An 11874-nucleotide genomic window follows, 5' to 3' on the forward strand; every position below is an offset into this window, starting at 1 on the left:
CTATGTTATATGGTGTGCGTTTCTGCCCTATCACCTTTTGTTAACCTTTTTGGACTTAATTAAAGACTCTCCTTTTTTGATTCCATCTTGCCTCCCATCTCTGCATTCTGGGGTGAACACCTTGACCAAGTCCTACCATAATAACCAGCCAGATCATGGACCCTGCGGAGACCGACCCGGTCAAGATGGCTCTACACCAGCAGGCAAAACGACTCGGCCAACAAGAGGAACAGTTTGGCTTTCTTGGGGCCTTGCATCAAGGCCTTGGCAGAATGCCAAGACGCTCGCCTTAATGCTCTGGAGACACAGCTGGGTAATGTACTCACCACGCTGCAGATGTTTCCCTCATGGCCGATCCAACGGTCCAGCTGAATCTTCCTCTACCCGCAGACATTCCGTCACCTGGCGACACCCCCCTGCCACATGTCCGCCACTCTCCAAGCCCGAGCGATTCTCCGGCAAGTCAGGTGACGTGCGACCCTTTCTCACCCAGTGTGAGATTTATTTTGAACTGTTACCCACTTCTTTTTATACTGAAAGAGCTCGTGTGACTTTTGTCACGTCTCTGATGACCGGCCAGGCGGCCTGGGCTACAGCACAGTAGGGACGTCGATCTCCCGTGTGTACCTCGTACAGCACATTCGCCAAGGCCATGGAGAACATTTTTCAGCGAGAAATGCCAGGACGGGATGCGGCATGGTCATTGCTTCGGCTGCAACAGGGACAGCGGAGCATCACAGACTTCGCCATTGAGTTTAGAAGACCCGCTGCTCAGAGCAGATGGCCCACTTCCGCAATGGTGGATGTCTTTTCCCTCGGCCTTACTGATCGTGTCCGGAAGCAGATAATTCCGCTTAGGACCCCCGACAGCCTTGACGAACTCGTCGCCTTGGCAGTGGAAATTGAAAATCGTCTCACTGAGAGAGACTCCGACGGCAGGGACGCTGCGCCTCGGCATATAGTGGGAGTCCTGGTGCTCGTCAAATTGACCAATATCGGACCGATACCCAATGTCGATGCCTTATCAATATCATTGGAGGAGGAACCTATACACCTTGGAGGGAATCGTCTCTCCCCCACGCTTTCGTTTGCAGCTGTGTTTATATTGCGGCAAAGCTTAACATCTCATCGCACGCTGTCCTCTTCGCCCGGCTCGCCGTCGCACTCAAGCTACACATTCTCCTTGATCCAGATCTCCAGCAACCGACCCTGCTCCTCGACTGCCAGCTACAGGTCAGATGTTGTCTAGAGTTCAACTCTCGAGTATACTTGCCTGGGATAAGGATCAAAGATTGGACATTAGGGCTTGTTATGCCTTTTGGTCTCACCAATGCTCCCGCCGTGTTTCAAGGCCTCTCAATGATGTCCTGCGGGACATGCTCGATCGCTCTGTGGTGGTTTATTTGAATGATATCCTTGTTTTCTCACCCACTCCCAAATTACACGTCGAACATGTTCGTTTAGTTCTCCAACGTCTTCTCGAAAATCGTCTTTTTGTAAAGGCGGAGAAATTTGTTTTTTTATTCAGTCCGTTCCTTTTTTGGGATTTATTGTGGAGAGCCGTCAACTCCGAGTGGATCCGGCTAAGATCCAGGTGGTGGTTGAATGGCCCACTCCCACCTCTAGAAAGCACCTCCAAAGGTTTTTAGGTTTTGCGAACTTTTATCATCGTTTTATCCGCAATTTTATTCGGGTAGCTGAACCCTTGACGAGTCTTACATCCACCAAGCTTCCCTTTTTGTGGACCTCGGAGGCTCAGTCTTCTTTTGATAGACTCAAATTGTTGTTCACTTCTGCACTGGTTCTTGTTCATCCTAACACTTTTCAATTTTTTGTTGAGGTCGACGCATCTGACTCCGGCGTGGGGTCAGTCCTCTCCCAGCGCTCCTCCTCCAACCAGAGACTGCACCCCTGCGCCTTTTTCTCCCGTCGCCTGACTCCAGCTGAAAGCAATTTCGACATTGGCAATAGAGAACTACTCGCCGTTGTGTTGGCTCTTCAAGAATGGAGGCACTGGCTGGAGGGCTCGGAAATCCCTTTTGTTGTGTTCACGGACTACAAGAATCTGGCCTACATTCGCACCGCTCCACGGCTCAACTTGAGACAGGCAAGGTGGGCACTATTCTTCGCCAGATTCAACTTCACCATGACCTTCCGCCCCGGATGTCCAGAATATACTCCTGCCCCTCGGAAGAGGTCAAGGCAGAGGCCATTATCCCTCAGTCACGAGTGCTGGGAGCGTTACAGTGGGACATTGAAAGTCATGTGACGGAGGCGCTAAAGAACTTTCCCTCTCCCAAAAACTGTCCTCCGGGGTGTTTGTTCATGGTCCCAGAGCTTCGTCCGGAAGTCCTAAACTGGGCCCATAGCTCAAAGGTCGCCTGCCATCCAGGAATAACCCGTATATCTTTTTTCTCCTGTCCCAGCGCTTCTGGTGGCTTACCTTCAGGGCTGATGTGTAAAGGGGTTTGTGTCTGCCTGTGCCACTTGTGCTCGTAATAAGGCTTCTCATCGGGCACCATCTGGTCTTCTGTGCCCACTTCCCATGCCCTCCCGCCCATGGTCCCATGTGGCGTTGGACTTTGTCACAGGACTTCCACCATCCAATGGCAACACAGTTAGATTGACTTTGGTGGACCGTTTTTGTAAAATGGTCCATGTCATCGCTCTTCCCAAGTTGCCTTCTGCACTCGAGACTGCTGAGTTACTGGTACGCTACGTTTTCCGGCTGCATGGAATCCCTGTTCATGTGGTTTCGGATTGAGGGCCACAATTTCCGTCTGTTGTTTGGAAGGCCTTCTGTAAGTCTTTGGGAGTATCGCCCAGCCTTTCTTCGGGATACCACCTGCAGACAAATGGTCAGACTGAGCGCGCCCATCAAGATCTGGAGGCCGTTATGTGCTGCGTTTGCCACCGTCAGCTGGCCTCCTGGGCATCAAGCCTGCCTTGGATACAGTACGCCCATAATAGTCTAGTCAGCTCTGCAACCGTCATGTCTCCTTTTCACTCCGCCTACGGGTACCAGCCTCCTGCTTTTCCTTCCCTGGCATCCCAGGTTGCCTTCCCGTCTGTGGCTGCCCACCTGCGCCGTGTACGTCAAGACTGGCATAATACCCGGACTGCACATTTGCGCACTTCAGAGCGCAACCAGTGTCTCGCTAACCACCACTACAACACAGCACCAGAATACAAGCCCGGTCAGAAGGTGTCTGTCATCTCGCAACGTACCTCTTCAGGTGGACTCCAAGAAACTGCAGCCACGGTTTATAAGTCCTTATACCACTGAGCGAGTAATCAATTCCTCTGCTGTTCGACTACGTCTTCCGGACTCTCTCAGGATACGTCCCTCTTTCCATGTCACTCTGCTCAAGCCCGTTACCTCCAGCCTCTTGAGTCCTCCGGAAGTGCCTCCTCCACCTCCCAGGCTTATTGATGGTCATCCCCCATTTACAGTCAAGGCTATTCTTGACGTGAGGAGAAGGGGCAGGGGTTTCCAGTATCTGGTCGACTGGGAAGGTTACGGCTCCGAGGACCGATCCCAGGTTACTCGTTCACTTATTTTAGACTCAACACTATTAGCTGCGTTTTATGATCGTTTTCCGGAGAGGCCAGGTAAGCCGCCAGGCGGCATCCATTAAAGAGGGGGGTATTGTTGTGTTTTATTGTTCTCCTGCCTTCCCTCATATTTTGTGCCTGCATTCTCCCTGTTGTGCTTCTTTTTTTCAGTTCACTCTTCCTCGGCGAGGGGCGGACTTTGAGGCACACCTGCAGCTAATCAGTTCTTGGACTATTTAAGCTTGGTGTGCCTTGCTTGTTATTGTTTTCTGTTCCGCATGCTGTTGCTTGACCTTTATAAGTCCGGGTACGTTTTTTCGCCCTTACATACACACCTAACCTCCGTGTTTTTTTTCTGTCGTCCCTGAGGTGGGGAATATATCTATTGTGGACTTTTCCTTTGCACTGTGTGCCCGGGCCCTTCCCCTTGCCGACCTCTAAAGTTCCTGCTTATTGGCTATGTTATATGGTGTGCGTTTCTGCCCCATCACCTTTTGTTAACCTTTTTGGACTTAATTAAAGCCTCTCCTTTTTTGATTCCATCTTGCCTTCCGTCTCTGCATTTTGGGGTCAACACCTTGACCAAGTGCAAACAACATTTACAATTAAAAAATGGAATTGACCTGCAGTGTGAATATAGCCTAAAATGCAGCACAAGTTGAAGAACTTAATTCCCCACTTAACCATTAAAAATTTAAGTTGGAAATACAGTCAAACCAGTGTTAGAGGACACCTATCTACAGTGGCCAAATACACTCCGCCCCCAGAGTTATAAACCTTCCTGTGGCCACTCATTTTGCATCCTGGAATAGTTTTTTTTTTTTACTTAGTGTATCGGTCACTAATATAAACATTTGTTAGTGATGCATTCATGTTGTTGATAGGGACTCAGTTAGTAATTTGTTTACTCTTGTTAGAATAAACCTGCTGTGACTATTAACTTTTTTCTTGTTATTAATTTCTTTTTTCCATAATATTTAAGTTTAATAATTTAATAAGTAACAGCAATTAACGATGACGCTCGCTTGCAGTTTACATAATCCACTACGGACGTTCGCATATGGGCCATTTACGTGTCATATTATTTGGTGCCAATAAGTACTCCCCGTCATTTGTTGTCATGCTTTCAGTGAATCAGCAAGCAGTAAATCTTTGCCGTTACTAACATCTCATCCCTCGTGTTTACTAATCCAACGCTTCTTGTCGTATTGAGCTTCAATGTGTGAGTTTGTCATGCGGTCAAAGCCTGGCTCAAAATGGCTCCCGACCTGCATACAGTTGCCACTTGTCTATAGTGGCCACTTTTGCAGTTGCCCTTGAGTGGTCACTATAGACACATTTTACTGTATTAGTTCCAACGCTTTGTCAGATTCAGCTTCAACGTCTATGAGTTCGTAATGCTGTCAAAGCTTGGCTCAAAATGCTCCCAACCTTCATATATAATAGTTGCCATTTGTCTACAGTGGCCACTTATGCTGTTTCCCTTCCCTTTAGTGTATTAGTTCCAATACTATACAGTATAGAGTAGAACAGTCGTCCCTCTCCATGTTGCGCTTCGAATGTAGCGGCTACACATCACGATAGTTTTCCCAATTTTGTAAAGCAAATTTGACGGATTTTTGGCCGAAGTTTAATATCAGGGTCAGGGTCATGGTAAATTTTATTGTCCCGTTATGGAAATTTGTTTTGGGCATTGTGTTACATTATTGCTTCATAAGGCATTAAAGATAATCACATTAAAAAACAGACAATAAAACAAACATTAACAAATCAGGGCTATAAATCGAAAATACAATACATTAGAATGTCAACATAGGGACATACAGAGACATTGGACAATTTAAGTGCCAGATGCAGTCTTAAAGTATAGTATTTGTCTGGTTTTCTACTATTATGTAGTGGTGATCACAATAGATAGTCACCAAGAGGGACTTCTGTTTACAGGTTTAGGAGAACTTCTGTTCCATGCCAATGGAGCCATTGTTTACTTGTCTGTTTTTCATGTTAAGTGGAGAGAAAAACTGTTGATTGATCTTTGAATTCTGTCTCATCAATAACACCACACCAGTGAGCCTTTGACAGTAACAATGTCAAACGACAACAGTGGGAACAACGACGAGTGACTTGCGCCACTTAATGCTAAAGACAAAGCTAATGTTGATGTAATTTTCGCGCCAATCATATTGACCAACTTTTGTCAGAACAACCTACACATGTGGTTTGAGAACATCGAAGCCCAGTTCCAACTTAAAGGAATTACACAGTGTGTGACAAAGGATTTCCAAGTAGTGACCGTACTGAAAGCTCCAAGGACGACCAGAGCAACGATGCTTGGACGATCCTACAGCCACTGGCAAGTGGCACGCACGCAAGGCTACTATATTGGTTGAAACTACTGGTGAATATACGGGTGTTTTTCCATGTCTCGAGGGCTAACAAAATGTTAAAACCCATTTTTTAGATGGTCGTAAAGAGTTTTTTTTTTAAGCTTTACTAAACTATTTGATTTTAAAAATAAAAATTCTACTTTGCAAAAATGTATCTACTAAGGTAGGCAGGAACCAATTAGACGATATAAACAAAGGATTACTGTTTACACTGTGTACACACAGTACAGAACTCACTAGTACAAATATATGTAAACCCTAGACCACAGTAAATTATTTTTAAGAAAATACATACAGTATGTTCCAAAGGTTAAATTTCCTTACCATTTTGTTGGTAGACCTGCTGTGGAATGCTTGGGGCACAAGCCCGAATTCCCTAAAAAATAGGGAGGGTGACTTAAAAACAGGTTGTTCACTCTACCCAGTTTGGCAAAATAATCCTCTCTCACCTCCATAGACAAGGTGCCAGCTCCTCCACTCGCAGGACTGCTTGCCTTGTCTGAGTTCCTCTCACCTTCTGTGCCTTCACTCAATAAGTCCTCAGCCTTATCTACAATATCCTTCAGCTGTTCAATGAACACTTCTTTCTCTAAGGGCAGGATAAAATCGTTCTCCACCTGAGGGAAAGGTAAGGCATTTTACTATAACAATGCAAACCCCCCCCCCCCCCAAAAAAAAAAGATAATTACACATACCAAAAAAAACCTTTAATATAAAACAAATGATTACAGTATGTTGATGTATGATGATATCTACCACTAACTTGTTAGTGTTTTTCCTTCATACCATATATGTAGCAATCTCTTCAGGCGCATCTCCATCTAAGTCAAATTTAAAGGTGACCATTTTCTGATTGTGCGTTTCCAATTGGCACTCTACCATCTTGTCCCCTGTGTTACAGACCTGCAATCAGACAATAACACACTGGTGTTAACGTTATAATGGAGGGCAACACGTTTCACTTTTAGAAGGTGCTTTGACAACGCACATTTAACATGCTAAGCTTAGGTCTGCTAATCTTTTCCTGGCGAGACCGAGTGCGTGTTGACTTGCGGTGGTGTTTGCGGACTTTCACCTCCCCTTTACCACCATGGGCCCCCTCATAGCCATCACTCATCTCCTTGCCTGATGTGGCATCAGAGTTGACACTGTTTATTAGGAGAAAATAATGCTAGTCAGTATTATTGTGTTAATTATAACTTAAGTACTAACAACCAGCTTTAACTTTAGGTGGATTATAGAAGAAAAACATGTAATAAAAAATGTGCAATTGTACAGACATTAAAATGGGTTTAGCAAAATCATATGATTGTGTGCTTATTACCAGTGAATATAGTAGTCAACTGTCGGATAGTACCTGTCATAGCTTTGTCCCCCAGTGTGTTTTTCTGCAGCCTGATCCTAGGAACAGAACATTTTAAAAAGCAGAAATAAACTCCTCTCCAATAAAATGACCATTTTAATTCATCAGTGTAATATATTTTGCTTTGGACTGACAGCAGAAATGATATCTATTTTATCTCATTGATATTAGAAATTGGCCAATAATATTGTACAGCAGTCCATAATGTTCAATGAGCCATACTCCCGTATTTTGCGACAACTATGGACACATGCCCAGACTGAGTTTGCAGATATTGAGTCCACTTACATGTGTGAAATGGACAATATAAGGGATGCATGAATCTAAACTTCTGAATACCAATATTTGTTTTATTGGTAAGCATAAGAGATCTCCAGCCAAGTCAGTGTAGACCTTGGAAAAACATTGGATATTCACCTCTGTGTTAGCCTCAGTCGGACCACTGAGCTGTTGCTGTGTCAGGTTGGAAACTGCAGATCCAGACGATGCTCTCTGAGACTCAGAGAAATGAGGAGGGTAAACCTGACTCTGAACTTGACTTTGGTTCTGCTTTCCCAAATGGCCACAGGTAGCAGGTGTGCCCTGGTCTGACACATTCTGTACAGGTATGGAGAAGACAGTAGGCTGTGTGAGAAAGGTTGGCTAAACAAGGGTGGGATGTTTGACTATTGTCTGTTCCCAAATAATAAAATAAGATTTCATTTTAAGCATTTATAAAAACATTTGCTGTATAAGTCAAACATATAGAGCACACACATGCATACACTATATATTCAGTATTTCTCTGTTCACAGCAAGATGGTGAAATGTAGTACTTAGTCACAGGCATCATATTTACCTGTGTAAGAGGACTGTCGTTTGTGGACAGGTGTGTGCTCAGACACGAGGCGGTGTGTGTGTATATGGGATGTGTGGTTGGAACTGGTACAAATGAAAGTTCTGAGTAACAGGCGTCACCTTGCTGCAAAGCAGAATTGCCCTGATCATATGGAGAGGTTGGGATTGTCATTTTACCAAGCACGGGTGAAGGAGGAGGCTTGAGCAACATTGATATGGATGAAACAAAGACATTATTATTGTGAATAGGAGAAATTGGAGAGACAGAGGGAGTTGCAGGGTAAGTATAACCAGGGGAAAGGAAGACATGGTTAAGAGAAGATGCTGAAGAATGAGGGGTAGCGTGTGAGTGATGGTGGGAGGCCTGACAGTCAGGAACATCTGCCATCACCTGGACAGTGGGATACTGTGAAAGAAACTGAAAGAGGAAAGTAAAGAAATGGAAGGGAAGACAAAATCATATTGTCTAAAATAAGTTGACTTAGTTTCCAGGCAAGATTATAATCTGGTCCATTAATATTACTAAAGCACCATTAAAATAAATATGAAATGCGGTAAAATAATTTAACTAAATAATTTGAAGCCCAGCAGACTGAAGTACCTGGCATGAATGTTGTGGCGGTGGTGATCCGGAAATCTGCAGTGGTTGCAGGTACTGACGGACAGCGGTTTCTAGTGTGTGTTGATCAGACATTGTCTGGGTGGTTAAACTGCCCACTGAGTGGGAAAGATTTTGTCCATGGTTCAATCCATCTTGCTCAATCGATGTAATGCTCTGACCACCAGGGATATCCTATAGGACATTAATAAATCAATTAAAGAGAATACTTGTCGGATAAAATTCAGTGGAATGTACAGTTCACAGTTAAAGCTCAAATTTACCTTAACTTATTTTCACTTCAAAGTTTCTATGGAACTGTCTCTTAAGAATTATAATGGCATGCTTAGTCTGATAACTGGGTGGCCTAAAGGTAAAACAAACCCACCTTTTTATTTATCTGAGCAGCATGGCTTTGCTGTGAGGATACTGGATTGCTCTGACGAGTCAGCATCTGGGGAGCTCCTCCATAGGCCTGTGATGTATCAGATGACAGTTGTGCGGTGAGGTACTGACCCTGTCGCTGCACAGCATTGAGGGCAGAATGTGAATAGCTCTGAGAGTCCACATCAGGTAAACTGGTAGTAGAATAGGGCGGATTAGTGCCTGCATGGTCCTGTTGTACTATAGGCTGGGATGTATCCTGGCTTGATTGTGGTACGGTTATCAGTATGGAGTTCTGGCTTTGCTGCTGAAGACAAGGCGTGTGTTCATTTTGGTGACCAGACGATTGAAGATTTTGAGAATGGTGAAGAGGTGGCCTTTGTTGGTGTATATTTTGCATTCTCTCAGGGCTACACTGAACATGTGTCTGCCTATCATGTTGGGTTAGCTGTATACTGCATTGAGTATTTTGCATGGAAGGTTGTTGATAGTCTTGAATGGGTATCTGCTGGCCATAAAGTGCTGATGCAGAGTTCGGGCCAATCTGCTGATTTGGCAGTTTAACCACAGCTTGAACCTGCTGCAAAGCACTAGCAGCTTGTGCCAAATGACACTGGGCCATTGCTACCATAGTTGAGGGTGCACATGTAAGAGGGCAACTTTGTTCTGACTGCTGTGCTGGTGGAGTAGTTGTGGCACCTGTAGTTGTTTGCTGAACTGAAGTTTGATAACCTGGCACAGAATAGGTCTGTTGCTGGGTTGAAACAATACAGTTCAAAGTTGCTTGCTGTGGATGGTGACATTGTGTCTGGTAACACTGTGCAACATGTTGGGGCCCAGATGATGCCGAAATACTTGGTGCTGACTGCTGTTGCGCATTTGAAGGTGTGTAACAACCACTGGCTCCGTGACGGAGGTTGACTGAGCATGAAGTAGCTTGATTTGGTGTTGCAGCACCGAGTTGGAAAGCATATGGAGCAGAAGGGAAACTTTGTCCAGGCTGGATGTACTGGTGGGATGTGAACTCAGCTGGTTTATTCTGGTGGCCCACAGAACTGGCCTAATAGGCACAAAAAAAGGGAGATTTATACACAGTATTAGGATTTTAAAAATTGTCATGGTAAACACTTTTCAAAACAATTACAGACATGTAATGTGAGTATAAAAAGAAGGATGTAAAGAAGCTAAAATCAGGACAAAAAGAACAAAACAGTTGGTCACATTTTCTTCAATAAAAATGTGATTTACACAAAAGCAAAGGAGGAATGGAGCTGTTGCACTGGACTAGTAAGGCAATGTGTTATCACTGTTCATTGTTGAGAAAAGCAGTGGCAAGTTAATCTGCAAGGAGTTACTGCCTTAGATAATCAACAACAAACTATTTTGCTGCAATTAGCAGGCTTCTGAACAAGAATGTGATCAGCTTTGGGAGCTTAGGTAGAAAGCAAGAATTAGCAAGTGGATAGGAGACCAGATCCCCTTCAAGCAGAGTAATGCGGGCCCTTGTTAAAGGCAGGAAGAAAAAAGCTAGTCTACTGTTTTAACCTACCACGCATACAGCAATTTGCTGTTCTCGTGCCAAGAATTTATCTTCGCAGGCATCAAACAAACTGGCACTCAGGGGACTCTTCGGGTTGCCATCTTCAGCAGCACTGAGTGTCCTGTGAGAAGCTGAGGAGTGAATCGAAGGGTGCTGGGTGGATGCAGTGCGACATGGTGGTCCTTTCTGATTGATTATATTAAACAAGGACTTCTGCAGCAGTAGGAAATCTAAAGAATCAGTTGAACCTTTATGGTTTCCTAAACCTGTTCCAGGAAATGTTCCCATTGAGGACAGGCAGTATTTTGAATCAGTAGATGGATGGTGCTGTATCCCTCCCTGTGACCCCAGATGAAGCAAAGAGAGCGAGGCCTTCCGCATATGAACTCTTTGCTTTGCCAGATGGTTGCTGTGATGACAGGTTAGATTGGTAATGTCAGAATGTCTGCGGCGACTTGTCACAGGTAGTGTGATATTTCCACTGGTAGCCTCAGCTTTTGAGTGATGTTCCCATTCGTTTTCTATCACTACAGGGGTGGAACTGACTGATCTCCAAGAATGTTTTAGAGCATGTAGTTGAGCAATGCATTTTGCATGGTAAGTATCAATAACAGGAGCACTTCCTCTGCGGGCTGCAGTTCCAAATCGAATACTAAGCTCTGGGCTTAGCACTTCCCCCCATACATCACCTGTATCACAGGAGTGAGGCCGATCTGTCTGAAAAGGTATACTTCGCTGGCACTGATTGAGAAGCAACCCAAAAGGCAAAACACACGTTCATAATTAGCAGGTCACAACAAAATGAATGAAATCAAAACCATAAATTCACTTCTAACTATGACATAATTGAACATATTCTCCTCTGTGTCAATACTTATGTGTATGTTTACAAATCTGAATGTACAGGGTCAACATGGGTCTGTATGCTCTGAATACAAACCTGTTGCATTGCTATAGCGATCGGCTCCAGCAGGGATTGATAGGGGCCACTCCGCTGGCTGCTATGGGAATCCGAGTACACAGTGGAACCCTTGCCACTGTCAAAAGTGCTGTCTGCTACAAAGACACACAATGAGGGAAACATGAAAAGTCAAAGATTAGGCTTTAGCTCATAAGAACAGATAGCTCACTATGTGGCTGCATTGAGCGTACTTTTGCCTGAAATCTGTGTATGTAGCTTTTATACTCTACACTTTCATACACAATTTGG

General features: G+C 44.5%; 1 protein-coding gene across 3 annotated transcripts in view; it reads right to left on the minus strand.

The window, feature by feature from the left end:
* The window catches only part of LOC133620561 (serine/threonine-protein kinase WNK2), a 54652-nt gene that overhangs the window by 14914 nt on the left and 27864 nt on the right, over window positions 1–11874 (minus strand). Inside the window, exons 9-19 of one of the 3 annotated variants that reach the window (XM_061982150.2) lie at window positions 11605–11720; window positions 10674–11405; window positions 9129–10184; window positions 8744–8935; window positions 8144–8560; window positions 7723–7902; window positions 7300–7343; window positions 6931–7090; window positions 6729–6845; window positions 6392–6559; window positions 6267–6318 (exon numbers count right to left, since the gene is read on the minus strand). In XM_061982150.2, the coding sequence (XP_061838134.1) occupies window positions 6267–6318; window positions 6392–6559; window positions 6729–6845; window positions 6931–7090; window positions 7300–7343; window positions 7723–7902; window positions 8144–8560; window positions 8744–8935; window positions 9129–10184; window positions 10674–11405; window positions 11605–11720 (3234 nt within the window). The remainder of the gene's footprint in view (window positions 1–6266; window positions 6319–6391; window positions 6560–6728; window positions 6846–6930; window positions 7091–7299; window positions 7344–7722; window positions 7903–8143; window positions 8561–8743; window positions 8936–9128; window positions 10185–10673; window positions 11406–11604; window positions 11721–11874) is intronic. The other 2 variants (XM_061982162.1, XM_061982155.2) reach the window with 2 other exon arrangements.

Source organism: Nerophis lumbriciformis, linkage group LG01, assembly GCF_033978685.3.
Source record: "Nerophis lumbriciformis linkage group LG01, RoL_Nlum_v2.1, whole genome shotgun sequence".
NCBI lineage: Eukaryota > Metazoa > Chordata > Actinopteri > Syngnathiformes > Syngnathidae > Nerophis > Nerophis lumbriciformis.